The sequence below is a fragment of the Monodon monoceros genome, unplaced genomic scaffold (genome assembly GCF_005190385.1).
Source record: "Monodon monoceros isolate NGI ecotype Baffin Bay Population unplaced genomic scaffold, NGI_Narwhal_1 Super_Scaffold_12, whole genome shotgun sequence".
In the NCBI taxonomy this organism is placed as follows: Eukaryota; Metazoa; Chordata; class Mammalia; order Artiodactyla; family Monodontidae; genus Monodon; species Monodon monoceros.
The window spans coordinates 161,969,886-161,996,535 of record NW_021703768.1 but is presented as its reverse complement, the minus strand read 5'-3'; the positions used below and the strand labels follow the sequence as shown (position 1 = coordinate 161,996,535).

Sequence of the window (26,650 nt, the reverse complement as noted above, 5' to 3'; positions counted from 1 at the left end):
GCGAAAAATGGCGCCGGCGTGAGCGCGAGCCTGCGGCCACGCAAGGAGTCACCGCAGCCTTAGCTGGAGCCGCCGGAGCCGCGGGAACAAGAAGCCGAACCAGGTCGAGGATGGTGAGCGCGGCGCCGGGGACGCGGACGCGGCGAACCAGCGGGGACTGGCGGGGAGCGGCCCTGTAGCGCACATAGCCTCCGGCCGACCCCGCCCCCACATCCGGGCACTCGCCCGCCGCTGGCTGTCACTCGGGGAGCACCCTACCCCCTACTTCTGGGCCTGGTTTCGACTGGGCCACGCCCACAGGGCTCGGGCACCGCCCCAGATCTTCATACGGCCGGGGCCCCAGCACTTCCAGTTCGCCTGCACAGCTCGAGCCCAGCTGGTAGATATATCTCCGTCCTCGAACAACCCCCTCGGCCACTTTTGGCCCCTCCAGCATCTTCCTATCCGCGCCCGGTTCAGATCCCCGCCTTTGCCCCGCCCACTCCCTATGGGCCACGCCCCTGCCTTGTAGGGGGCCTCCCACCTTTCCGAGTTAGGGTCAAAGGCATGCTTCTTTCATATAGATGATTCTTAAAAAGGTACCCCCTTCTACATTTGGAACACCTCCAAGCTCCCTCCCAGAGGATGGGGACACAGGAGGCAGGAGCTCAATCCACCCTCACCCCCTGCCACTCCTTAGGATGGGGGCTGACTGGGTGACGTCTCCGGGGCATTTGCTGCTTCAGGAATGCCCAGTGGTCTTGGCGGGGTGGAGTTCCCCTGGCTGGCCCAGGCAGACCCTGGGCCCAGAGGGGTTCTCCCCACCTCTTCCTTCCACCAGGAGGAGGAAACCTCGGGTCCCAGCCCGGACATGCCGGGCACTGCAGAGCCCAGCTCCAGTGAGACCGACAAGGAGGTGTCCCCAGTTGTGGCTGCTGTAGCCACTTCCTCTTCCATGGGGGAGGAGCCAGGCTCTGACCAGGCAGCCACACCCCCAGTGTGGGAACGTGGAGGGCTTGGAGGGACCCAGCAGGGTGCCTCCCCAGCCCCAGACAGTGGCCATGCTGGCCCTGGACCCGGCCTTGGCCTGACCAGCACTGTCTCCGGAACCAGTGAGGACCTGCGGCCTCCCAGACGACGCCCACCACCAGGTGACCCATGATGGGGCCTTCTGGGGGATCACAGGCCTGGAACGATAGAAGTGAAGAATACAGAGTATCTCCAGACTTGGGGCCCGTCTAGAGGGAATCACCACTTACTGAGCCCCAGGTGTATGCCAGGCTGTGAGCCAGGCCAACTCAGCCCCAACCCTCTGTTGGGGGAGGCAGAGGGTGAAGGCCCCAGTAAGAGACCATAGGGTAATTGCAACCCCATACATGCCTCTGGGGGTAGGGCCCTGGACAGCGTGGATGGAGAAGAGATGGTGACACACCCCTCCCCTCGCTTCTGTGCGTCCTGCAGGGAAGCAGATACCCTGCTCCAGCCCTGGCTGCTGCCTCAGTTTCCCCAGCGTTCGAGACCTGGCACAGCATCTGCGTACCCACTGCCCACCCACACAGTCCCTGGAAGGTAGGGCCAGGGTAGGTGGTGGGGAGGCAGGTTAGGGCGGGAGGCAGGCAGAGCCGACTGGCCACCCCTCTCCACTCCTCTGTCCATCCCTGCCCTGCCAGGCAAGCTCTTCCGCTGTTCCGCCCTGAGCTGCACCGAGACTTTCCCTAACATGCAGGAACTGGTGGCACACGGCAAGCTGCACTACAAACCCAATCGCTACTTCAAGTGAGACCCCGTCCACCCCCACGTCTGCTGGCGCTCGGTGACCAGGCAGCACCCCCCACCACTGATTTGACAGCCACTACTGGGGGTCCGGGCTTTTCTCCCTTCCTAGTCCATGGGGTTGGGTCGGGGAAGTGGGCATGAACTAGGGCAAGCCTTGCCCTTAACCTGCCCAGAAGAGACACTGGTCGCTAGAGCAAGTTCCAGGGACCCCGAGGGCGGGGCTCGGAAGGGGTTTTGGGGGCGGCATTCTTGGCGCGGCTCCGCCCAGCCCTCTACCTCCCAAGAGGAAAAGGGATCACCTAAGTCACAATTGAGACTTCCTTCCTCATCTTCCCAGGGCTCCGACCTGGAGGGGTCCGGAAGGGTCGCGACCACAGTAGGGGGACGCTTAGGGCAGACTCCTCCCCCGCAGATGGGGGATCTGTTGTTTGGGCCCGGGCTCCCTTACCACCCTCGAGCGGCGGCTCCGCAGGTTACTACGGATAGGCCCCTCCCTTGTCCCGCAGGAGACCCAGCCCAGCCCTGTGCCGCCCCCAGGTGTGAGAACTGCCTCCTGCGCTTCCGCACGCACCGCTCCCTCTTCAAGCACCTGCATGTTTGCGCCGAGCATGCGCAGAGCCCAGCCCCGCCGGCACCCCCCGCCCTCGACAAGGAGCCACCAGCGCCCGAGCGCCCCCCGGAGTCCGACCCTGCGTTGGCGCCTGGGCTACAGTTCCCGCTGCTCGAGCCGTTTACGACCCCTGCCCCCACCGGGCCCTTCCTGCCGTACTTGAACCCCGCGCCTTTTGGCCTAAGCCCCCCACGCCCGCGCCCCTTTCTGGCCGCCGCTCCCGGGCCGCCCGCTTCCAGCGCCGCAGTGTGGAAAAAGAGCCAAGGTGAGTGTGGGGGCAGGGACGCCTGAAGGGTGGGCTGGGCTCCCTCTAACTTCTGACCTTGACCCGCCCATTTACCGCAGGTGCCGGCGGCAGCCCGCGAAGACCCCAGGGCGGCTCCGATACGCCCTCAGGTGCGTGCAGGTGATCACCGGGGAGGGTGGAGGGGATTTCTCCCCTGCGGGGCATAGGGGATACTGGGAGGCAGCGGTGCCCACCCCCTTCCCAGGTGGCCAGAAATGTCATCCCCGAAATACAGGATTTTGCCTTAAAAAATTACGGCCCCTGCTCTTTATCTGCGCCGGCGTTTCCGTGTAAAACTCTCACCCGGTTCCCGAGTCCTTCCCCCTACGTTGGTTCAGAGGATGGGAGAGGGGAACGCAGATAAGTCAAGTTTGGTGCCCCCCAAATACATGGGGAAACGCCCGGGAGAAACGGATCAGCCGTTCCAGAGCCCCGGCGCCTGGGAGCTGAGGGGGAGGCGGGGAGAAAGGTACGACCCGCCCTCGCCCCGGTCCTCGCCCTTGCCCAGGGCCCGGGGCTGACGGGGTCCCGCCTGCCTGCAGGGCACGCGGCCCCGAGCCGCATCGTGTGGGAGCACACGCGCGGCCGCTACTCGTGCATGCAGTGCGCCTTCTCCACGGCCTCGCGGCCCGCCATGACCCTACACCTGGAGGACCACCGCCCCATCGCCCCTGCGGCCCCGGCGCCCGGGCAGCCGCGCCCCGACGCGCCGGCGGGTAAGGCCCGGGAGCGCGCGGGTGGGGAGGGCGGGGGCCCTGAGGCGAGGGGCGGGGCTGAGGCTCAGGCGCCCCCTCCTCTGCTCCACCCAGACCCGGCCCCGCTGGCACCCAAGGTGTCGCCGCTGCTGTCAGAGGGGGAGTGTCCGGTTTTCTCGCCGCTCTGAACCACGCCGCGTTGCGGGTGGGCTGTGGGTAGTTTTGTAATTTTAGGGGGGCCTCGATGGGCGGGGTGGCGGGACAATAAAGGAGGCAGATGAGCCAGCCTGTGCTGTGTCTGGGTCCCATGCCCCTCCAGTGCAGTCCTGGGGCGCTCCCACCTCGGAAGGGGGCAGGCCTCCCCCTCACAGCCCACCTGTGTCCCACCTCCCCTGTCAACCTCAGCAGTGGGACAGCTGTAGGTGGTCCTCTTTCCTGTCCCACCACTTCCAGAAACCGTACGAGACGGAAGTTTTCCAGTTTTATTTAAAAACTTCCGGGAGTCAGGAGCGCCCGCCCAGCTGGAGCCCCCCAGGTCCTGAGGCCAGCACTGACTCTCAGGGAGGTGACAGGGTGGTGGGGCAGTCCCAGCAGTAGAAGGGAGGTGCCAGGGCCCCCAGGGCTGGGCACTCTGGCAGGCGGGAGCTCAGGCCTCATGCTCATCCTCCTCACTGTCTTCGGCTGCCCACTTCCCCTCCTCCCCCTGCCCCAGCTCTGAGGAGGAGGGTGGGTCAAGGCCAGCCCTGGAGAGCCTGGGCTTCCTCCCTTCTCACCTCTCCCCCATATAGGTCCTCTTCTTCCTTTCTTTCCTGGGAAGTCAGGCTGGGGGCAGAGTTCAAAATCTGGTCCCACACTGCTGTCACCAGAACCCTGAGGGTCAAGCCTCCAGGGTATGGAAGTCCCACGCATTGCTGGCAGCCACCCCTCGGGCTGGCTTTACTTCCTGCATCTTGCTCCCTTCCAGCCCAAGCTTCAATCCCGCCTGCCCCCCCCCCCCCCCCCCCGTCTGGAGCACCGGAGGCAACCACCCCCCCGCCCTTCCCCCCAGTCTGAACACCTCTGGAAACAGGGAACTCTTCCGATCGTGCTCCTCCCCTGCCTAGTACCCCCACCGCTCCCCACAGCTCCCTTCAGCTCTCTGGATGAAGATCCTGTTCTCCTAGTAGCCCACAAGGCCCCATCTTGAACCTCTCCACCTCCTCTTCTCAGGACCACACTCAGCATCTCTCTCCTCTTCCTCCTGGGGAACATAGACATCCTGTGAGCAAGAACCCAAGGACCAGGTCCCCAGCCCCACCCCACCCTGTTTCATTCCATATCTCCTCCATCTTCCAAGTCATCAGAGTTGTCCTTTATCTGCGGCCAGCAAGACATTAGTCACCCCCTGGGTGGAGTCCCCAGGCCTCACACCCCTCACTCACCAGCCTCCCATCTTCCCCTCGCCCCCCTTACCATCCTCCCCCTAGTCCTCCTCAGAATCTTCGTCCCCCAGCATGTTGGCCTCAGCCTCAGAGTTGAGCAGGGTCCCCAGCATCGAAGCCATCCAGGTAGCCAAGCTCGGGTAACGACTCAAAATCCTGCTCCGTTAGTGCAGCTGCTGTGACTCCTCGAAGCTGAACAGCTCCAAGTTCTGAAGGCCCTTCAGCTTCTCCTGGGAAGGGCAACAGGGAGATCTGGGCACCCTTTGGACCTGTTCCACCTGGACCCAGGAGCCGGCCTGCCCGCCTGCCTGCCCCATTGCCCTCAGCCTCACAAGGAGCTTTAGGGCTCCAGTGTCCTTGATGGGGTTGCAGCTGAGTCGCAGGTGGCTCAGGCCAGGCGCCCACTCTGCTAGCACCTCCAGGCCCCCACAGAAGCGGCTGTCACTGAGCACCTGCTGTAGGGCCAGATGGGCCGTCAGGGAACCCTGGGGCTCAGGCCCCCTGTGAGCTCCCCTCCCCCTTCTCAGCCAGAAGCCTTGGAACCACAGCTGGGTGATCCTGGGAAAGACAATCTCTCTGCATCTCAGTTTCTTACTCCTTAAAATGAGTGTCATGAATGCTCATCCTTTGGAGTTCTTGTGAGGATTCAAAAGAGGGATGGGGAGCGAGGGAGGGGGCTTGGGAAATGTTCGCAGGTGGTTGACATCACTCCAACCACCAAGCCTGTGGCCGGCTGCCTGGGACCCTCTCAGGAACCTGGGGAGGAGGTGGGTCCAGGGGCCCACTTTACAGATAGAGGTGAGGCTAGGAGGGTAAGCTGACTGAGCCCTGACTCTAGCCGGGCCCGGTTCCAAGTCACCGATTCTGCACCACCCCAGAAGCGGGGCAGTTACCACTGATGAGAAAACCCAGGCAGCAAGGCCCAAAGGGCACACCTTTTCCTGCACTCACAAGGCCCCTAGACACCCTTGGGAATATGGCTCTAGGCCCATCCCTTCCTGCATCTTCAGGGCTTGGTGTCCCATCTCCAGCGTACCAGGGTCCCCCAGCCCCTGGAGTTTTCCCCATCAAGCTCCTCATTCAGGCACCCCCGAATCTAGGCAGTGCCACTTCGCAGTCTGTCAGGACCTTCCCAGAGAGACCCAGGTATCTTGGTCCAGGTAGGTGCCGCCCCCCCCCAACCGCGTCACCCACAAAGATGCAACAGCCCCTCCCATGGGTACAGTGGGTCCAGAGTCCCCCCTGGGCCCCTCGCTGCCCTCTGGAGCAAGCTGAAATTGCCCTGAGGCCTAGGGAGTTGGGTCACTCTGAAAACTGACCCCTACCTTCACCCCCTCCCAACTCCCATCCAACCTTTGTCTGCTCGCCTGGGAAGTCTTACTGTTCCCACTGTCCCTTCTGGGCTCCTGCAGCCCCTGACCTCCCTCTGGCCAACCAAGCTGGGAGCCCCACAGAGGGTCCCTCCACCGCACCCCAACTCCAGGATGCCTGAAAGCTGAGTCCTCTTAGGGCCCCGGCTCCGCCCAGCAGAGGGCGCCCCAGAGTGTCGGTCTGAAGGGAGAATGAATGAGGGGCCGGCGCGTCCAAGCAGGCACCCACCTTACACAGCCGCCCCAGAGGGGGCAGGTTGGCCTGAGACTGCAGGCTCACGTTGAACAGGCTGAGCCGCTCGAGGACCCAGACCCCTTCATCATCCCCAGCCTCCTACTCGGAGGCGGACCAACATCCGGAAATGTGACCCAGCGTGCATGTCTGTCCGTTCAAGGACAGGGATGCACGGGCACAGAGGCTCCAGAATCCCCAAGCTGTGCTCTTAAGAGCAGACACAGGCGGAGTCATTGCCGACTGCAGTCTGTGGCCTTCATGGCAGAGGCAAGTGAAGGGCTCCTGCTGGGAATGCAATGCCCAGCCTCCGTCCCTGTCTCATGTGGATCTTTCTGGAGACTTCAGTACATCTCTGTTACTCTTGCTGTGATCCTTGGACCAGCAGTATGGGCATCACCTGGGATGTTTCAGAATCTGAGGCCCCACCTCAGACCCGAGGCACAACCCACACTTTCTCGGGGTCTCAGGGTGACTTGTGGGCACCAGTACTCCTCAGCTGCACACTAGAATCCCCCTGAGGGTGTGTAAGAAATCCCCAGGCTCAGGCCACACCCCAGACCAATTAAGTCAAAATCTCCAGGAGCTTCTGTCTTTCTGTGAACTCAAAGGATGCCGGTGGCATAGCTGAACTGAGAATCGGGGCTCTGCACTCTCCCACTGGGTGTTTTCTCCCTTTCTCTATGAGCCCGAGGTCACTGACTTCCTGGGGACCGAGCCCTGCCATCAGGGTCTCCCTTGTCTGGCCTCGCACCCTGCACCCTCACAGCTCTAATCTTGCCTACCACCTTCACCCCCTCTCTGCTGGCCTCCCAGCTGTCCCCATTTTCCTCCTTCTCTTGTCCTCTGGGAGCCTTGGACATTCCCCACCCACCCACCACCACCAAACGTGCCATCCCACCTGGGCCCTCGGCCCTTGTTACAGTTGCCCCTGTAACAGGGAAGTCCTAAGTCCTGCTCAGAGCTGGAAATCAGGCTACAGGGAAGTGTTGAAATGAGGAAGGCGGACTGAGGCAACGAGAGCCAGCAGGAGGGCCTCACCCGTCAGGCTCGCTCGACTCCTGGGGTCTCACGGCCTGGAACTGGCCGTGCCCCTTTCCCGCTGAGAACTACCACTCCCCTCCCGCAGAGGCCCTGGGAGGAGTTGGCCTTGGCCTGCCTCTGTCGGCAGGAAGTCCTCAGGGCCTGGCATGAGTCCTTCCTGGAGTGCGGAGGTCAGCACACAGCAGGGCATGGGGTGGGAGAGAGGAGGCCAGCAGAGTCGAGAAACGAGTGACCGTTGGGTGTCTGCTGAGAAATGCACAAAGCGCAGCGCAGGACAGGAATTCAAGAAGCTCCCAGCAGGACCTGAAGACAGGCTGGGGCTGTCCCCCCTCCTCCCCTTCCTCCTCTGCCCTCCCGCCTGGCCAGTAGACCCCACCCCGTGGGGCCCGTGGAGCAGAAGCTACAGTCACTTCCTGAAGGCAGCAGCCCTGGCTCAGGTCCCACTTGCCCTGTGGCCCGTCACCCGCCTGCAGCCATGGTGAGTGAGCCCCCAAGCCCTGGGAGAGCCCCCCACTGGCCGGAGGCAAGGGATGCCACGGGTGGAAACTGGAAGGCACATTCCAAGAGCGGGGCGGCAGAGGGGCAGGCAGGTTTTCAGGGTTGTGACCGACACAAACGCCCAGAGGTAGGAGGCAGCCAGGACCCACCTCTGGGACAGCTCAGGCTCCCGAGGGGCCTGTAGCAGAGGCTGAGGCTGCGACTAGAAGGGGGACGGGTGGCACTGCCCAGACGACCCCCCCGCCATGAATAGCAACCCGGTAACAGGCAGCCAGGGTGAGGGGCAGGGCCTTCCTGGGGGCGACAAAGCGGGTCACGCACACGCTGCCCACCCCCACCCCAGCAGCGCCCCAAGGCCTGACCTGTTGACCCCGGCTTCTCTGGCCCCCTGGGTCACGTGGGAGCCTTGCCCCAACCCACCAGTTAGGGGGGCTTCCACAGAGGCGTCTCAGGCCCCGGCACCTTTCCTTGTTCTCTGGATCAGGGCAGAGTGAGGCACAGGCGGGGGCAAAGTCCCCGAGGTCGTACCCTTCCCCTCCCCGGTCTCCTCGACCCCAGGTGAAGCCAGGTCTGGGAGGTGTGGCAGGGCCACCTCTGGGGTGACTTGTCGGTCAGAGCAGGCCTGGCCTACTTGTGCATCTCCTGTGTCCGTGGCCAAGGATGTGGGGCTGGTCAAGACCATACCTGGGACGGACTTCCTGTGCCAGGGCTGGTGCGCGTGCCCACGCTCGGGAGCCTGCCTGCCGGGCCTGGTGGGCATCCCTGACCATCAGTCGGGGTGTCTGGGACTGTGGGGCCCTGCCCTCAGGTTTGCCTCTAGGTCTCTTAGTGTCTCTCCACGTGAGTCTGTGTGAGAACTTGATGGTCAGGCCGCCCATATGCCTGTCTCTGTGTCCTGTACGTTCTTTATTTCAACGAAGAATTACTGAGCATCTTAGCACAGGCCAGGCACTGGGAGGACAGCAATGCACAAGACAAGCTGCTGCCCTTGGGGCGCTGACAGTCCACAGGGGCTGGGGAAAGGAGGAGGAGAGAGACCAAAACAAAACAAAAAAATCCCACAAATAGTCAAAACACATTTAAAAAACAAGTATTGGAACCTCCCCTGCGGTCCAGTGGTTAAGACTCTGCACTTCCAATGCAGGGGGCGTGGGTTCAATCCCTGGTCGGAGAACTAATATCCCACATGCCGCGAGGCATGGCCACCGCCGCCCCCCCCACAAAAAAAGTATTAAGTAAAATAAATAGAATGATACAAGATGTCAGGTACTAACTAAGAGAAACATCAGGCAGGTTGGGGAGGATAGAGAATCCTGGGAAGGGGGAATCCAATCTTCTTTTTTTAATTAGGGTGGTCTGGGAGGAAGTCCTCTCTAATAAGGAATATGGGAGCAGACACCTGGAAGAGGAGAAGGAGAGCCATGCAGTGGGGAGAGTGTCCCAGGCAGAGGGCAGGAGATGGGAGAAGGGGAGGCCAAGGAGGTGACTGGGTAGGAGAGGTCGAATCTACCGTTCAGGGCCTTCGTGAGATTTTTTTTTTTTTTTAATTTATTTGGCTGCACTGGGTCTTGGTTGCAGCATGCGGAATCGTTAGTTGTGGCACGCGGGATCTAGTTCCCTGACCAGGGATCGAACCCGGGCCCCCTGCGTTGGGAGTGCGGAGTCTTGGCCACTGGACCGCCAGGGAAGTCCCTCGTGAGATCTTTAGCTTCTACTGTGGGGAAATGAAGTAACACGGCCAGATTTTGAGCAGAGGTGCACAAACCGACTCTGGGTTAACTGGCCTCCTCCGGCTGTTGTGAGGGGATTGACCAGGGATGGGGACGCGGGGTCGGGGGTCGGGGGCGGGCAGGAGACCAAGGAGGAGCCTATTAAATGATCCAGGCAACAGGGGATACTGCCTTCCCCGGTTGGGCTCCTCCGGGCCAGGACAGTGGTGCACGCGGTGAGAAGTGGCTGGATTCCGGATGTATTTTGAAATGAGAAAAGAAGGGCCTGGGGGCGTGGGGGGGGGGGGGGCTCGAGGATGCTCCCCTGACTGAGGGGGCGGGGCGGGCTATGGGAGCAGCAGGCCCCAGGGGCCCCAGGAGCTCGGGTCCAGAGTGGGGTGAGGCTGGGTGTGCATCCTGGTCCTGAGTGGCGAGGTCAGAGGGTGTGGTAGTTTAGGAGAGCCTGCAACCCGCCGGGAGGCTGGAGACAGAAAAACGTGGGAGTCTATGGCCAACAGAGATGGCAGCCAAGGGCAGAAGGTGGGGGAGAGGAGCTAACTGAACAGGAGCCAGGGGAAGGGGGTGCGTGTCCGTGACCATGTCCGCTTGTCCCACGTCCGTCTCTCCACCACCCGCATGTGTCTGAGTCCCTGCCTGACTCCGTGTCCCCTAGGGGAGTCATCAGGACTTTCGGAGCCTTCAAGCAAAGTTCCAGGCCTCTCAGCCCGAGACCGGCAAACTCCCCCAAATATCCCCAAAGCCCGAGTTCAACAAACTCCTCAAAAAGTTTCCACAGCCTGAGCTAGGCGAACATCCCAAGAAGCACCCCCAGCCCGAGTTCACTGATCTGCCCAAGAAGCCCTGCAAACTTGAGTTCAGTGAACTCTCCAAGAAGGTCCCACAGCTCAAGGCCACTCCATTCCCCAGGAAGCCCCTGCAGCCCGAGCTCAGCCACGCCCCAAGGCCCCCCACAGGGCCCAAGTTCGGTGCATTCCCCAGGAAGTCCCAGCAGCCTGAGTCCAATGAGGCCACCCTGAAGCCCCCCCAGCCCAAGTTCAGTACCGTTCCCGAGAAGCCCCTGCAGCTTGGGGTCAGTGGTCTCCCTGAGAAGTCCCTGCCGCAGCCCGAGTCCACTGAGGTCCCCCCAATGCCCCCTTCAAAGCCCGAGTCCAGTGAGCCCCAGCCTCACTCCTCACAGCCCAACTTCAGTACAGTCCCCGGAAAGATGCCACAGCCTCCGCTGAGTGACCTCCCCGAGAAGCCCCCGCGGCCCGAGTGTGGTGACCTCCCCAGGACGTCCTCGGGGCCCGAGTGCAGCCTGCTCCCCAAGGAGTTTCTGCAGCCCGAGTGGCGGGGGCCACCCTGCAAGTCCTCGCAGCCCAAGCCCAGATCTCTGCCCAGGAAGCGCCCGCAGGCTGAGTTCCTCGGTGACCTCCCTAGAAAGCCTCCACTCCCTGGCTCCCGTTCAGAGAGCTCACTGCCCACTGCCGTTGCAGGCTCCAGCCCTAGGTTCCCACTCAGCCCAGGGTTTGGAGCCAGGCAGCAGAGATCTGGAGCCCTCGCTCGCGGTGGAGGCTCGAGGCTGGGCCTCAAACCTGGCCACCCACCCCGGCGGAGGCCTCTCCCCCCAGTCAGCAGCCTGGGCGCCCCTCCAGCCAAGCCCCCACTGCCCCCAGGCCCCAGGGACGTCCAGAGATTTCGAAGGACCTTGGCAGCAAGCACAGGTGGGTGAGGGCGGCCCAGGCAGAAAGGAGGGTGTGGAGGCTCCCTGGCAGTGCCCGCCTCCCTCCCTCCTGTTCTCATCTCTCCACAGCTCTGCCGAGGAGCTCTTCTGCCGGCTTCCTGGCTCGACAGCCTGAAGACACCCCACAGTGAGTGTAGGGAGTCAGGGGGTACAGGCGTGAGTCACGGGACCGAAAGAGGCCCTCACCTCAGGTATCCCCACAGGGACCCAGATGAGGCCTACGAGCTGTACGAGGACATGGAGCCCACAGACGACTCCAGACCCAGCCCCAAGGGCAGAGGTTTGTTGGTGACGGGGCCAGGCCCTCAGCCAGACCAGTCTGCCAAGGCACCTGGGGAACATTTGTCACAAGGGTGTGTTCTGCCATGTTGCTAGCGTGACGCCAAGTGGCAATCCATATCCCTGATGGATTGAAAGCAGCGCCAGGGGAGGAAGCAGAGAGGAGGAGGGGCCTTTCAGAAAGGTCACGCCAGCTCCTGGTGGGTGGAACAATGTGAGTAAGGGCGGCCCAGAGGCCAGCAGCCTGACCAGGGTGTGGCCAGGGCAGGGGTGTGGGCCAGGGTGGTGGCAGAAGACATGGAGAGCAGTGGAAGGATCAGGTACAAAGCAGCAAGAGGACTTGGTGGTGCATCACCAGGGACGAGAGCGAGCTCATGACAGGGTTGAGGCCCAAATGTTGAGCCTGCACCTGAGTAAGGGACCCATGGTGTTGGAGGTGCCTGAGGGATGTCCAGGCAGGACTTGGGCCTGAACTCAGAGGCAGGGGCTGGAGACAGGGTGTGGCCGACCCTCCAGGTCTGCAGTCCCAGGCAACTCTCTCTCTGTGCTCTGGGTTTCCAAGGACGCTTCTCTCCCTTCCACACCTCTGCTCCTGGAGAGCAGGATGAGGGCCAAGCAGGCCCAGCTCGGGGATGATGCATTCACCAACCCCACGTGAAAACACCAAGGCTCCCGCGCCAGCACTTCACCGAATGTGCGCAGCCCACCACCCCCGAGGCAGTGTCCTGCCCATCTTACAGGAGTGCAAGCTTGAGGACAAGCTTGCGGCAAGAAGTGACCTGCCCCAGGCCGCACAGCCGATACACAGGAGCCCAGACCCTAGGCTCCCAGGCTGCTTCCCTGTCCTGTCTTTGGAAGGGTCTCCTGCAGGGGAACGTTTCATCAGAGGTGCCTTTGGGATCCCCAGCTACCGCTCCCTCCTCACCAGCCCACCCTCCAAAGTCTGCTGCCTATACAGCTGTTACTCCTTCCCCAGCCCCTTCTGCTTCTCCTGGGCTTTCCCCAGGGGCTGCTTGCAACACCCCTGTTAGCACAGAGCTTCCTGACAGGGCCCCTCCTGCTTCCGCTCCAGTTAAGCTCTGTGGCTTGGGTCTGGGGGGGCCTCTCTTGGGGATGTGGACGTGGGGAGGGAGCTCCTCTGGCCATCCACTTCCAGCAGCTCCGCAGGCGTGGCCCACCGCTTCCCCTTCCCCAACCCCAAGTAGACCAGGCACTTCCCTCCCTCTGCTCACCGTCCCAGGCACTGGACAACCGCCAGTCATTCTTCAAGGTTCTGAGCCGATATACCACATGCTTCCCCAGATCTCCCCCGTTCTCGAGACACTGAGTGGGGCTCAGTGATTGTCCCAAAGGCAGCTCTGCCCTTCTCAAGTCTGTCCCCAGTTGGAAGGACTCTGGGCTCCCCCCTCCCACTCTCTGCCTCACTCAGAGCAGTGGCGGCTCCACTAGAGGCTCCCTGCACAGCTGGGGGCTCCGGGGCTCCTCTGGAGGGGCCGGGCCCAGCTCTTTCTCAGGAGCTGAGGGTAGCGTGCTCAGGATCACACTGCCAGAAAGCTGGGGACACAGGGCACCAGGGTCTGCCCCGCACTGCCGTGCCCAGGGCTGCACTTTCTGGCTGCGGCAGGTCTGTAGGGGCCCTGGGGTGAAGTCAAGACTGCTCCCAGCCGGGTGACCATCTCCGGCCTGGGCAGCCTCTGGGTGGCACCGTTACCCGAGCACCACCCAGCTGAGGCTGGAGGCAAACTCAGTGTCTGAAGGGGTGGAAGGGCACCATGCAGATGCCCCTCGGGCAGCTTGATGGAAGGGTCTGCTGGCCTAGAAATGTCCAGAGCAGCACTTCAAGTCATTCAGAGAGGACTGCAAAAAGCTAGGGGCTTCAGGTTCTGAATCCTTCACTCCCCTTGTGTTCACAAGGCTCTCACTGTAAGCCACACCCTAGGCCAGCAGGGCTCATACCTGGAAAGCTGGTTATTTGCGGGGTAGTCAGTCCTCACCTGGGAGACCCCTCACAGTCCAGTCTCATCATCAACCAGGCAAGAGCCCCAGCCCAACAGCCCCTTCTCAGAGGCAGACTTCTTTGCTTCCAGGAAATATTTTTCTTCGCCTTACTTTTTGACCCAAACCTCATCACAATTCCCAGAACCCCACCTGCTCTACAAGGCAGGCGTGAAATGGCCTCAAAAGCCTACAGAGAAATCCTGCCTCTACCATTTAACAGCTGGGTGACCTGGGGCAGGCTGCGTTACCTCTCTGAACCCTTAGGTCCTCCTCGGCAAGCAACTTGGGATGACAGTCAAGACAGCTGAAATGAGTGGTAACGGTTTCTGCCACGCCTGTCCTGCGACAGGAGTTAAGAAAATGAAAGGCAATCCACTAGAACTCACAACTCATGAGAAAGGCCTGGGTGCGGAGGGGACCAAGGTCCTGAGAACTGACAAGGGAAAGAGCAGGCCGCCAGATTCAGAGGCCGAACCAATGGTCCCTGCCCTAACTCAGCATTCTGACTGTCCCAGATGAAGTGCTGTCTACCCAGCAACCCCCCAGGAGGCCACCACAAGACCAAGAGCCCAGGTACCAGAGGGCAAAGGGAGTGGGACAGGGTGGGGCTGAGCTCTGGGAGGACGGTAAAAGGGGGTCCCTGGGAAGCACGTCTTGCTCATGAGCACCCAACTCCCCGGGGGCTCAGGAAGGAGAAGGGCCCCCAGCCACAGCAGTTGCCGCCCACGGACCTGAAGTCTCTGAAGCAGATCCGGAAGGCAGAGAAAGCTGAGCGGGAGTTCCGGAAGAAGTTCAAGGTGTGAACCCCAAGCAAAGCAAGAGTCCTGGGAGGGCTGCGCTCAGCCCCAGTTGACCAAAGCCCCACAAATTCCATCCTCAGAAAGAAGCCAGGCAGGGGTCCTCGGGGTGGCAGCATGACCAAAAGCTCTGATGTCTTCCTCCCCAGTTTGAGGGGGAGATTGTGATTCAGACAAGGATGATGATTGACCCCAACGCCAAGACCCGTCGCGGGGGTGGCAAGCACCTGGCGGTTCGGCGTGGGGAGATCCTGGAGGTGATCGAGTTCACCAGCAAGGAGGAGATGCTGTGCCGGGACACCAAGGGCAAGTGTGAGTGAGCCCAGCAGGGGCAGCCCTGGGAAGATGCCAAACACCAGGGAGGGTGGAGAACTCACCCACCCCCGCTCTCTCCTCGCAGATGGCTACGTACCCAGAACAGCTCTACTGCCCCTGTGAGTGCTGGCCCTGATGGGGTGGGGGATTTAGGGGGGAGGGGTGGGGTGACCCTTACTGACCTTAACTGTGCTCTCAACCAGGGAAACAGAGGTGTATGACGACGTCGGTTCCTGGGGTATGTATGTGGATGCTCCGGGTGGACTGGAAGGGACTACAGTGTCTTGGGAGGGGGTAAGGTCCCATCCCACTCCACCAGGGGCTGCTGGCTACCTGCTTATGGGGCAAGGGTCACTGGAAGTCACCCCTCCTCGGCAGATCCTCTGGATAACCAACCATTCCCCGGGGGACGATAAGGCCTACAGGGGTGGGGACCCAGGACAACCCACCAATCCAGCCACCTCTTAACCGAAGGAGCCCTGGATCCCAGTTTGGCCGTCACAGAACTGCCCAGGCTCCTGTCTGACCACGGACACAGACCACATAAAGCCCCTCTTTTAAAGCAATTCCTGCTTCTTGTCTTGTCTTTCCCTCCTGATGGGCACCACACAGTGGAGCCATGATCAGACACCTGGGAGAATCTGTGGGGTCACCCCCCTTCTCCAAGGTCGCACCCCTCAAGGATATAGGCCAGAAAGGAGAAAAGTAGGGCAGGAGAAGGTAGCAAGGGAGCTGGCACGTTGCTAGACTTAGAGGTGGGAGTCCCCGTGATGGTACCCCGTGTCAGCCACCAGCCAGAGTGAAGACCCTCCACATCCAACGTGACAAGCAGCAGCGGCAGCTTCTCACAGGCTACACAGCCCAAGTGGACTTACGTATGAGATCACATCTTGGGGGGAATGTGACCCAGTTCTGATAAGAGTCCAGGTATCAAGTTCAGCCTAAACCTCTGACAGGACAAAATATGCTCAGAAACTCTCACCCTACTTGGTCTGTTTTAGCAAAGAAAAGCTGCTATGGACTGAACATTTGTGTCCTTGCTGCCAAAAACAATTCCTGCGTTGAAAACCTAACCCTCAACGTGAGGGTACTAGGAGGTGGGGCCTTTGGGGAGGGGATTAGGTCATGGCAGCAGAGCCCTCATGAATGGGATTTGTGCCCCTACAAAAGAGGTCTGAGAGTGTTCCCTGGCAGGCCAGTGGTTAGGACTCTGCACGCACTTTCACTGCTGAGGGCCCAGGTTCAATCCCTGGTGGGGGAAGAACTAAGGTCCCACAAGCCGTGCGGCGCAGCCAAACAAATAAAGCTAAAAAATTACTTTTTTAAAAAAAAAATAAAAGAGGTCTGAGAAAGTTCCCTGGCCCCTTCTGCCATGTGAGGTTACAGCTAGAAGGTGTCATCCACGAACTAGGACCGGGCCCTCACCAGGCACTGAATCTCCCAGCGCTTTGATCTTGGACTTCCCAGCCTCCAGAACTGTGAGAAACAAATGTTTGTTACAGTAGCCAGAGCAGACTGAGACAAAAGTCTAACTGGAAACGAGCCTGATGCAGCATCTGTGCCCTACAGAACTGCACCAGGGGAGACAGGATGGCTCCGACAGCCAAATGCACCATTAACCAGCCCTGGGGGATTGAGGTCCACTCAGGATTCCGTTTCCACAAAATTTTTCTGAAGTGGCTGGGGCCAGTGGCCTCCCACCTCAAGGGTCCACAGCTCCAAGGGTAGAAAGGAGACTGAGCAGCTCTAGCTCCCCCAAACTCGGGCAGTTACCCCACAACACACACACAAAAGCAAGCAGCTTTCAGGAACTGGTATTTATTATCAAAGTCATATTCGATGTCAACAAGATGCCACAACTACAAAAAAAATTGCGCACATTGCAATCTCAATGCAAACAGTCAAATGGAATCCCAGTCATTAAAAAAGTAATTCAAATTACCCCAAAAAGCAACTGAATTTTTTAAACATCTTTATACATCCAGCCAACAAATTAAAATGGTTAACAAGAAAAAATACAAATTCAGAGGTCTGGTATCGATGTTTAAAAAAGGCAACTGCTTAAGCATTTCTATCGATTCGAACATCAATCTCTCGGCCACTCAGCTTCATCCCATTCATCATCCGGCAGGCTCTCTCAGCCACCTCTGGCGACTCAAACTTAACCACACCGCACCCCTTGGACTTCCCATTCTCCATCTTGATGTCGGCATACAGCACGTGGCCTGGGCACAGGGAGGGAAGAAGAGACCACAACTCATCAGGCAAACCCAGAGCTCAGCCTCAGTCTGGGCTCCACTCAGTCCAGATCACCTGTTGGATTTCGGTTGACAGAGTCAAAAGGGAGGGGTAGCCCTCGCACCTGGCGCATGAATGCTCAGAACCCAGCGGCTGGAACCCAGCTACTATGGCCCTCAGCCACATTGCCATTCTTCTGCCAACGGGACAACAATCTGACCCACCATGAGCATTCCTGGCGGCTTCAAATGCACACTTTTACTCTCAAGAGTTATAAAAAGACGCTGTGTGAAGCCAGCTTTATAGGCAAATTTTACAGAGGCTTCACTTATTTAATACACTGCTCCACCGCATTTACAAGGCCAATGCCAATACCATGGACACTTCTGTATTGTCCAAATACAAGCTTTGTAATAACTGGCAAACAGGTTACAAATATTCATTCAAGCTCCGGTTAAGCATCCAGGTATGTGTCAAGCACCATGGAAACAATCTACAAGGGAAGAGCCACAGAAACACAGGGCCAAGAACACACAGTGTAACCGGTGCTGGCACTCACGATTCTAGGGCCATCAACTCTGCTTAAGAGGTCAACACCCTGGAGGGCTTCTCACGGGAAAGGTCTAAAACAGCTTAGGGTGACATTAAGTCGTACAGGGGATTGTAGTTTGGGCTTTCTCTTTACAGCAGAGGGACACCTCTGGGCATCTGTGGCAGGGGGAAGTGATCCAATTTGACTTTTCAGAATATCCACTACAACTTGGGAACTAAGGAGTGGAAAGAGGACAAGAACAGGGCAAGAAGGCAGGCTATGGCTCAACAGTTGACCCGAGAGAAGAACCAGGAGAAGCAGCAACAGTGGTGAAATCTGAGTCACTGCAGCAAAAGGAAATGAGAAAACACTGAGGAAGCCTTGATCCAGGGAGCTACCCAGACCTCTGGCTTAGGGCTGGGGCTCCCAACTTGACATAGTTAAAAGAAAAGAGGTGGTAGGCGTGAGGGGCAGGGCCTCAACCAGAGACAACTTCTTTTTGGCCACAAAGTGACCCTTCCAGAATGGCTGCCTGGTGTGCCAGGAAACCTCTATCAGAGACCCTTAGCTTCATCGCACACAAGCTACTGTGTGCCCAGAGCCTGTGAAACCTCACCCAAGGGACCTGCTGGGCGAGTGCTCTCTGAGGCGCAAACCAATAGTGCTATTGTGGAAAACAACCTTGTCTCAGATGTATTTATTTTATTTAGCTTTGTCACTTAGAAGCCATGTGACCTTGGGAACATGATTTGGCCTGACTCTGTAAAATGGGGTCAACACTACCTCCTTTCAAAAACCGGAAGGGGGAAAAAAAGAGAAAAACAAAGATGAAATGAGAACACAGGTGAAAAAGTATCTGACACATAAAAGGAAACTCAACAACCTGCTTGAATATTTGCACAGGCAGAAAAATGGCAAGTCCCATCCATCCTCCAGTCACGGAAGGTGTCTGTGAAGACGAGGATGGAAGCCTCGCTGCATGACTCCAATGCAGCACCAACAAGCCACAACACAAGGAAGCACCTAGAAAGCCTCTCAAATACTTACCACATTCGTTGAACTTGTCTTTTAGCATCTTCCATGTAAAATCAAATGGGAGCTGAGGGAGAAAAAGGAGACTGGTGAGTGATTCAACCAAATCCTAATGCACAAACATCAATTGTCTCAGAGTGCCTTTAAAACTTATCACACAGAGAAACTGGCTGACCTTCACACTGAGATGATCAGCAGAGAACAAAGAGTCTGTCTGCGTGAGGTTCTAAACTAGCACAGCAAGTTCATTCCCTCCTGTCTGCATCTGTCTGTGGGAGCACCATGCACAGAGCAGAACACACAGCTGCCTGTGGTGAGCAGCCCACAGAACCACTGAATAGTAGCTAAAGGTGGTCAATCTGGTAAAGATAATTCAGATACAGCCTTTCCCCCCAACCCCCGAACTGTCGTGCCATGTCATTTAGCAGCTCATCAAGCTGAGAGTTCAAGAAACTCAAGTTCTTCAGATCACTGGCTTTTCCATCCAGTAGTCAGAGAAGCTTAGGATTTCACAAAACCCACTATTTCTGCTGCACGAGTATTCACGAGCTCTCACATTCCCTCCTCATTCTCCCAACACCAAACTTCGGGGAAAGTGGCAAAGGGCCCTTGCACGCTACTCAGCTCTCCCTCTGACTTCGACCTGTTACCACTCAGTCCTGCTGGCTTCCTGCCCCCTCCTCCCTTGTGCATACAACCCCTGAGAAGTTCCTGAAGAGCCACTTACATTTCTCACAAATATCTGGCAGGCCTTCCTGGCCACCCCAGGAGCATGGCCTCCGGCTCCACCAAAGGAACCTGCGAAGCTTCCTCCAAAGTTGCCACGCTCCATCTCGATGGCACGGTCAAAGCTGGCACCGCCACCACCACCCATGGCCAGGCCCATGCGCTCAATGCCAGCGCCCAGGGCCGGGCCCATGGCGGGACCCATGCGCTCCAGGCTGTTGGCGCCCATGCGCTCCAGGCCCATGCGCTCGAGACTGTTGGCGCCCATACGCTCCAGGCCCATGCGCTCCAGGTTGTTGGCGCCCATGCGCTCCAGGCCGGTGGCCATGCGATCCATCACAGGGCCCATGCGCTCCAGGCCTGCCCCCATGCCTGCGGGCACCATGCGCTCCATGCTCAGGCCCATGCGCTCGATGGCAGGGCCCATTCGCTCCACGCCAGAGCCCATGCGCTCGATGGTCTGGCCCACACGGTCAATGGGTGCGGCCATACGCTCCAGGCCAAAGCCCATGCCGGCACCCATGCGCTCCACACCAGAGCCGATGCGCTCCATGGTCTGGCCCATGCGCTCGATGCTGGAGGCCATGTGGTCGAGGCCCAGTGGGCCCATGCGCTCGATGCCAGAGCCCATGCGCTCGACTGAGCCCATGCGGTCCATGACCAGGCCCATGCGCTCAATCTCAGAGCCCACACGATCCATGCCGTGGCCCAGGCCTGCACCCATGCGCTCCATGCCGGCACCCCCAATGCGGTCAATGCCGGGGCCCATCCTCTCAATTCCAGGGACACTGCCTCCACCTCCACCTAAAACAGAGACATGAAATGTGTCAGACATATGTCAGGTACTTGAGGATCTGTGTGCACACCATGCCAGGAGGGTTCCCTGGGTGCAGAGGCCTGGGCACTTCACAAGCTCAACCACGGTTCAGAAATTTTAAGTCCCACAATAAGTTATCATTAGATATCCTGCAAATGTTGACAACTGTTAAAGCTGGGTAGTGAGTACATCATTCTTCCTACTTCTGTGCCACAGTTAATTTCCATAATAAAATTTAAAGAGGGAAAAAACCCACCCCGAGAACTTTGATCAACAATGTTCTCCACATTACTTTGAAAGTGCTAATACTTGTGACAAGCTTTGTGAGCAACGGGCATCAACTCCTTGAGAACTCTGCAGTTTCCCCACCACCAGACATTGATAAAGGCTCTGGGGGGCGGCGGGGGGGGGGGGGCCGGGAGGGACAGCAACCCCACACTCAGATGGTCACCCGACATAATGGATTACATGGATTATAATGGGGACAATTAAAATTGCTCACAACCTCTATCCTCTCCCAACTTGTCCCTCTACAATGCCCTGCTGGTAACCAGTCTGGCTGCATTTCCTTAGCACCTCCACGGCATAAGTAAGTTATTACACAGCCATGTAATCAGGCAGAGATAAAGAAAACAAACACCAACACCAATACAGATCCTCATGTACAAATGAACACAGCCAGCCACTTCTAGGGAACCTTACTCTGTCACGGAAACCGCCAACCGACTTTGCCGTGTATAACTTTGCTAGCTTTGGAGGAAAAAAATCTGATGGCACTGCAGAGTAGATTTAGTAACAGGCCTGGGATCAGTCCCTCACTGTCATGGTTCAGCTGGACACATGCTGGCAGGTCAGCAGTGCACAGCCGACCCTGTGATGCTTACAATTCTGGAGAAGGAGGGTCTGGCTCCACCACCAAGGCCACTGGCCACCAAGTTTTTCCACATGCAGAGCCCGAGAGTCCCCCTCACTCAAGCTTCACAACCATCACCACCTGCCTCTGAAAAATGGGCAGCTGAGCCCTCAGCCAGCCCATTCCTGAATCAAGCAGCCCAGGCCAAGATGCAAATTCCAGAAGAGGAAATTCAGCCGTTTCTTTGATTCTCTAACTGACCAAAGCTGTGACCTTGCACGAGTCATGCCACTTCTCGGTGACTGTTTCCTTGGCTGAATAACAGTGCACCAAGTGGCAAAACATAAACACAATTTTAAGAATATTAAGCTTTCACAGCAGAAATATCTCAGCAACTATAAAAAATGTTAAGAGACCTAGAGAGGGTGGGTAGCATACCCAAAAGTACCAAAAATGAGGGTGACACTCCAGATGCCAATAGCAGCAGAGAACTAGGAAGAAACGGTACCCACATGGAGTTCTAGAATCAGCCCACCACAGAAATAAATCCAGCAAGTGGAGTTACCAAGGAAATGCCAAGATGCTCAGAGCCATGAGAAAAAAAAAAAAAAAAAATCAGACTGAATTAAAGTACATTTAGTTTTAGGTACCCCTTAAAAAAAAGTGTATTAATGGGAGAATATATTCCAAAATATTTACAGCATTCATCGCAGGGCAGTGAGATTTCAGGTATTTACTTTCTTCATAATGTTCTGAATTTTTGTGAGTACACATGTACATAGGAAACATATGCTATGATTAGGTGGTGTACACTTTTATAATCAGGTGAAATATTTACTTTTGGCAATTTACAATTTTACAGTACTAGAAACAAGAAAGCCCCCAGATTACACGGACATTTTGACAATGGCTAACGTGTACGTAGCACATACGTAGGTCCTCTTTTATGCATTAACTCATTTACTCTACAGAACAACCCTATGAGGTAGGTACCATTATATCCCCATTTTACAGTACGAAAAACAGAGAAGTTCAGTAACTTGCCAAATGTCACACAGCTAGGAGGAGCCAGAGCTGGTTCCCCACCCCAGGCAGTCTATTTTAGAGCCCATGCTTTCACCACTACACTACTATCCCCGGTAACACAGGCCTATTCTAAAAATCAAAACATCAAAACTAAGCGTTTCCTACCTCCTCCCTGCTTTGCAATGATCTCTCCTCTCTTCAGTGCATTACTTAGGATTTCTAAGGAAATCAGGAAGAAAAAAAAATTAGCCAAATTCCTCTATGGTAATAGAAATTTATTACAGATTCCAGAGCAGGACTACTACTAATTAAAAAATAAAAAAGGAAAGGGGAAGGGGTTGAGAAATATACACACAGACAAGGTCATTTTACTGGAAAACTGTAAGGGTCCTCGATGCTGGGTCATGATGCTAGAGTCCCATGTAGCTCCAGAGTCTGAGGCCCAGTTGGCAGGGCCTCTGGTACTGCACCCACGAGCTGAACTTGGAAGGTTAGAGCAAGAATGGGGCCAGTAGCACAGTTTTCTAAAGCTGGTCCAGACACTCAGTACTCACAGACTGAAGCGTGCACTCACCCACCCAGATCCAATCAGCACCTCACAGTTACCCTTCAACAAACTACCGCTGTAGCTACACTTAGAGCCCAACCCCAGAAAACCAGCAGCAACCGCATGCAGTGCTGGAAATATGACCTAATCAACGAGCCAGGCAAGGGAAGACTGCAGCAAACTGAGCCTACAAGCCCTGCCTGGAAGGAGCTAAATGTGATGGTAACCAAGTGACAGACAAAGCCTCAGGTAAACAAAACCCCAACACACTCAGCTTTCCAAAACAGCAATACTGCTGCTTGCTTGCTGGCCGTTCATTCAAACCTCTATTAAGTTTGTCTAATGCTATCATTAGTGTTAGCTTTTAAGTTTCTTCTGGGTCTTTCATTATATAAAACTTGTACCCACCCCCTCTCTGGTCCTGAAGTGTGCTGAGCAACACGGACAACAGCCACAGAGCACATATCATATTTTGACCATGACCGTGAGAGATTAAACCCTAGCCCTGCAGCTGTTTCAAGTATTACAACTACCCGCTAAAGGAAGGGGGTGGGAAAGTACACCAAGAAAACAGACCTCCAGCCAGGAAGCAAGACCGGGGCTTATTCTTCCATGATGCCTGGGAGCCCACTCAGCATGCCCAGGCCTAGGTTCTAGTTCCTAAAACAGCACTTGGATCAAACCATTCCCTGGCAAGAGACTTCACAATCAGCCGACCACCGATTTGAAGAGAAAGGCCAAATTATTTTCATGGGTGTTCACAGGGCCCCCTGCTCTGACTTAAAACTTTATAATCTGTTCTGTTCTTCCCACCCCAAATAGACTGACATCTCCAAGCCTCTGCACCTGACGCTGTCCGCCCTCTCTGTGGGCCAGTACCCCACTTCTACCTATGCTGAAGTCCAGCCCCTCCAGCGTGAACTGCATCTCCTGCATGGTCTTCTTACACCCCTGCCTGGATCCTGTGTTCTCTGAGCAAAACACTTCTATCAAGCATCTAGAGCAGTGCTTTTTCAAATCTTAACACAGAAAATGATCGCCTTTGTGTGGTGCTCACATAGCTGCCGAGAGCCCGGGAATCAACATCTCCACTGGCTCCCTCAACTAGGCCACTTCTACGTGCTGATCTCTGGTGCTGCCCCAAGCCACTCTGAGCACCGTCTCCTCAGCTACACCACATCCTTCAAAGTTAAGGATCACATATCTATCTATAGCCCTGGAGCACCAAGTACAGTTGTTTGCACAAAGAACTATTGCCTTGATAGGAAAGAAGGGATACTGAATAGGGAGAGCACTACAAAAGTAGCACACCAAAATGATCCAACTGTCAAGTAAATAATACAGAAAAAACAGATCAAGAACTGAATCTGAAAAAAAAACAATCCAGGCAACTACTCTGAAAACCTGACTTAAAGATTTTACTTGGTACAAAGACCATTTCACTAACTTGAGTCTGATCATAAGTAGCAGGAGAACAAAAGCTCCTTGCTCTTGCCCATGGTCACTCTGGGAAGCCTCAGGACAAACAGACCATGGTCTCAATCAGAAAGAAGGTGCCAAAGTAGCAGGAGACAGGCCTGCAGATGACCTTCCTATATTCAGGTCAGGACAGGACGTGTTTCCTGTTGCCACATGAAATAACCTCACCAGTCTACCTCTTGTGCCTCCACAGGATCTGGGACAAGGCTGACAAGCCTCATCACAGAGGTGAGGGTGAGGTGAGAGGACCCAGAGCAGCAAAGGACTGAAGGCTCAAGAGCAGCACAAAGTGCCTGCGGGAGGAAAGTCATGTGCCATTTTGTTCTTCTCACCACAGGTATCCATCCACAAATTAGTATTTGCAGCCAAATGACAATAAATTTTTAATACCCTACCATTTCAAGACACAAAAAACAAAGCCAGTCATGGCAACAAGAAACTTTTAACTGACCTAGTCACATACAGATTATGAACTCACCCCCAAATTCTAAAGCTCTGGAACAATCTAGAATAAAGCTACAGTCATATCAAGTAAGTACAGAAAAAGTAAATCTTCAGTACCAGCTACTTTTTTTTTTCCTCTTTTTTTGTCCTTTTAAAGAAGAAAGCAAAGCTAGTTTTGATGCAACAAAAATCACTTAATTATCCTAACCATGGTCAGGGGGACAAATGAAACAAAAGCCAACAGTCTACTCTGAGAGAAACAGTTCCTAATAATTCCTGGTTTCCATGAAGGAAACAAAGAAGATAGGATTCCTGGAGATAAATACAGCTCAGCTCATACAAACTAGACGTAAAAAAGCTTAAAATCCTCACAGCTAGCCCAAGGTGTCCCATAAAGACAGGCTGAACACTCTTTGAGGTTATCACCTAGTAGCCGCCTATCTGCACAGGGTGAGAAGCTGATGAAGACGGGGGAGGGGGTGTTGGGGAGAGAGTTATCCATGCTCTAAATCTCCTTTGAGAGAAACAAACTTCAGAGCCCAGGAATAGACAATCTCCTTGTTCCAAACTAATTAAGAATCAGGCTGACAGATTCTCAGAAACGTCTAAACTCCAAACAGGGGAAGACATCCATGGAAAAGTAAAGAAGAAACTGCTTTGCAAACTAACCAAAACTACATTTAGACAGACCCAATACTCCAGGCCTTCCAACATTAGGAAACTTCAAGATCTCTTTCAACTGCATCAGCAAGCACACCGTCATCCTTTGTTAACTGGAACACCAGAGGCCCCTGGACTAAGGAGACTCACACCCCCACTGAGCAGGGCCTTGAAGATCTCTACGGTGACTACAGAGCCACAACGTCATGTAAACACAGCAGTTTTTAACTCCACAGCAAGAAAACACCTTATACCAGTGTGAAAAAAGCAGCCATCTGAAAAGACTAAAGAAAAATGGTGCTGTTGATACCAATAAAAAAATTCAAGGACCAAAAGTTCGTATCTAGACCTAGAAAACATACAATTTTTTTTAAAGCCTAAGGAAAAATAGCTGACTTTGCCTAAGAACCTCCCGACATCAGGGTGAGCCTGCACCCCCGGGGGGTTGACCCCGCCCACATAGGGGCCCATGGGGCCTTCTTACCCATTCCTCTGCCAAGGGGCTCTCCAAAGCTTCGAGACATTCCCATTTCATTTCTGGCAAAGTCTCTCTCAAATCCTCCACCCATGCCACGCTCCATCTCTGTGGAAAAAAATATTACCCTAGGCCTTTCCAAGAATACCATTATGTTTTAGACATTAAAAACAAAAAACTATAAACACACAACAGCTACCAGCAAGTCAGCATGTTTTAGTTTTTCTATAGGAAACCATCGTTCATCCTTTATTCCTTAAAAAAGGAAGTCACCTCAAATGAATCCCTGAAAACAACCCACCTTTAGTCCATTAGGACTAATTTCCAGCTTACACACAGTCACACAATGGATACACCAAGCACCCAGTACTGCAGTAACTGGTGTGGGTAGGCTGCAGGAGAGCCTGCCTATGTTACAGCAGCAGCAGGTACCACCTCTGGGGCACTTCCCACATGCCCTGCCCTGCCCAGGGCTTTATATGTGCTATTATTTCATGGAATCCTCACAACCAGACTGCACACCTACATTACCCTCCATCACCACTGCCCCTTTACAAAGAAACTGAGGCTCAAATGACAGCATCTTGACCAAGGTCACATGCCTGGTAAGGAGTGAGGCAAAGGCTGGAACCTAACTCCAATGCAAAAACCCATGTTCCAATCACAAGCACAACCATGAGAACAGAGAAAGACACCTGTGTGCAAACAACATGACTTCTCTACTGACAACTGGAGTGGTTTCATCTACATAATGGGGTTTGGTAACTTCATTATTTTTTTCTATGCTGATTGCAGCAGTATTTGTTGTTTTTCAGTGTCTTTTTTTAAAACAAATTTATTAATTTACTTATTTATTTTTGGCTGTGTTGGGTCTTCGTTGCTGCGCATGGGCTTTCTCTAGTTGCGGCGAGCGGGGGCTACTCTGTTGCGGTGCGCGGGCTCAGTAGTTGTGGCGCACGGGCTTAGTTGCTCCGCGGCATGTGAGATCTTCCCGGACCAGGGCTCGAACCCGTGTCCCCTGCACTGGCAGGCGGATTCTTAACCGCTGCGCCACCAGGGAAGTCCCAG

The 26,650-nt window shown here is 55.9% G+C and overlaps 3 protein-coding genes across 17 annotated transcripts in view; 2 read left to right on the top strand and 1 right to left on the bottom strand.

Annotated features, from left to right (window-relative positions):
• On the top strand, positions 1-3,635 carry ZNF414 (zinc finger protein 414). Of its 3 annotated transcripts, none has more exons than XM_029218948.1 (8): positions 1-113; positions 821-1,130; positions 1,441-1,548; positions 1,650-1,755; positions 2,293-2,630; positions 2,711-2,761; positions 3,194-3,367; positions 3,461-3,635. In XM_029218948.1, exons 1-8 carry the CDS (start codon positions 111-113, stop codon positions 3,532-3,534), a joined length of 1,164 nt encoding a protein of 387 aa, XP_029074781.1. In that variant the 5' UTR covers positions 1-110; the 3' UTR covers positions 3,535-3,635. The 3 variants fall into 3 exon arrangements, with proteins under 3 accessions (XP_029074781.1, XP_029074782.1, XP_029074780.1); XM_029218949.1 differs by having other exon boundaries at positions 1-379; XM_029218947.1 differs by having other exon boundaries at positions 1-1,130.
• Positions 3,636-6,646: 3,011 nt separating this feature from the next.
• On the top strand, positions 6,647-15,844 carry PRAM1 (PML-RARA regulated adaptor molecule 1). 2 transcript variants are annotated; one of them, XM_029218181.1, is made up of 10 exons: positions 6,652-7,891; positions 10,294-11,344; positions 11,434-11,491; positions 11,568-11,644; positions 14,157-14,214; positions 14,330-14,438; positions 14,588-14,750; positions 14,839-14,872; positions 14,957-14,991; positions 15,132-15,839. In XM_029218181.1, exons 1-10 carry the CDS (start codon positions 7,889-7,891, stop codon positions 15,167-15,169), a joined length of 1,626 nt encoding a protein of 541 aa, XP_029074014.1. In that variant the 5' UTR covers positions 6,652-7,888; the 3' UTR covers positions 15,170-15,839. The 2 variants fall into 2 exon arrangements, with proteins under 2 accessions (XP_029074013.1, XP_029074014.1); XM_029218180.1 differs by having other exon boundaries at positions 6,647-7,891; positions 14,957-15,844.
• A 706-nt stretch (positions 15,845-16,550) lies between these two features.
• Positions 16,551-26,650, bottom strand: part of HNRNPM (heterogeneous nuclear ribonucleoprotein M) — a 39,707-nt gene continuing 29,607 nt past the window's right edge. For 5 of the 12 annotated variants that reach the window (XM_029216359.1, XM_029216360.1, XM_029216362.1 and 2 more), the window contains 5 exons: positions 25,592-25,690; positions 22,143-22,196; positions 19,283-20,085; positions 18,571-18,622; positions 16,556-16,978 (listed from right to left, as the gene is read on the bottom strand). In XM_029216359.1, the coding sequence (XP_029072192.1) occupies positions 16,815-16,978; positions 18,571-18,622; positions 19,283-20,085; positions 22,143-22,196; positions 25,592-25,690 (1,172 nt within the window). In that variant the 3' untranslated portion in view covers positions 16,556-16,814. Of the gene's footprint in view, positions 16,979-18,570; positions 18,623-19,282; positions 20,086-22,142; positions 22,197-25,591; positions 25,691-26,650 lie in introns of all 12 variants that reach the window. The other 7 variants (XM_029216367.1, XM_029216361.1, XM_029216363.1 and 4 more) reach the window with 3 other exon arrangements.

Coding starts and splice junctions, on each gene's coding strand:
- ZNF414 (XM_029218947.1), top strand. CDS start 728: ATGCCCAGTGGTCTTGGCGGGGTGGAGTTCCCCTGGCTGGCCCAGGCA. Junction 1,549..1,649: donor ACCCACACAGTCCCTGGAAG/GTAGGGCCAGGG, acceptor CTGCCCTGCCAG/GCAAGCTCTTCCGCTGTTCC. Junction 2,631..2,710: donor AGTGTGGAAAAAGAGCCAAG/GTGAGTGTGGGG, acceptor CATTTACCGCAG/GTGCCGGCGGCAGCCCGCGA.
- PRAM1 (XM_029218180.1), top strand. Junction 11,492..11,567: donor CAGCCTGAAGACACCCCACA/GTGAGTGTAGGG, acceptor GTATCCCCACAG/GGACCCAGATGAGGCCTACG. Junction 11,645..14,156: donor ACCCAGCCCCAAGGGCAGAG/GTTTGTTGGTGA, acceptor TGACTGTCCCAG/ATGAAGTGCTGTCTACCCAG.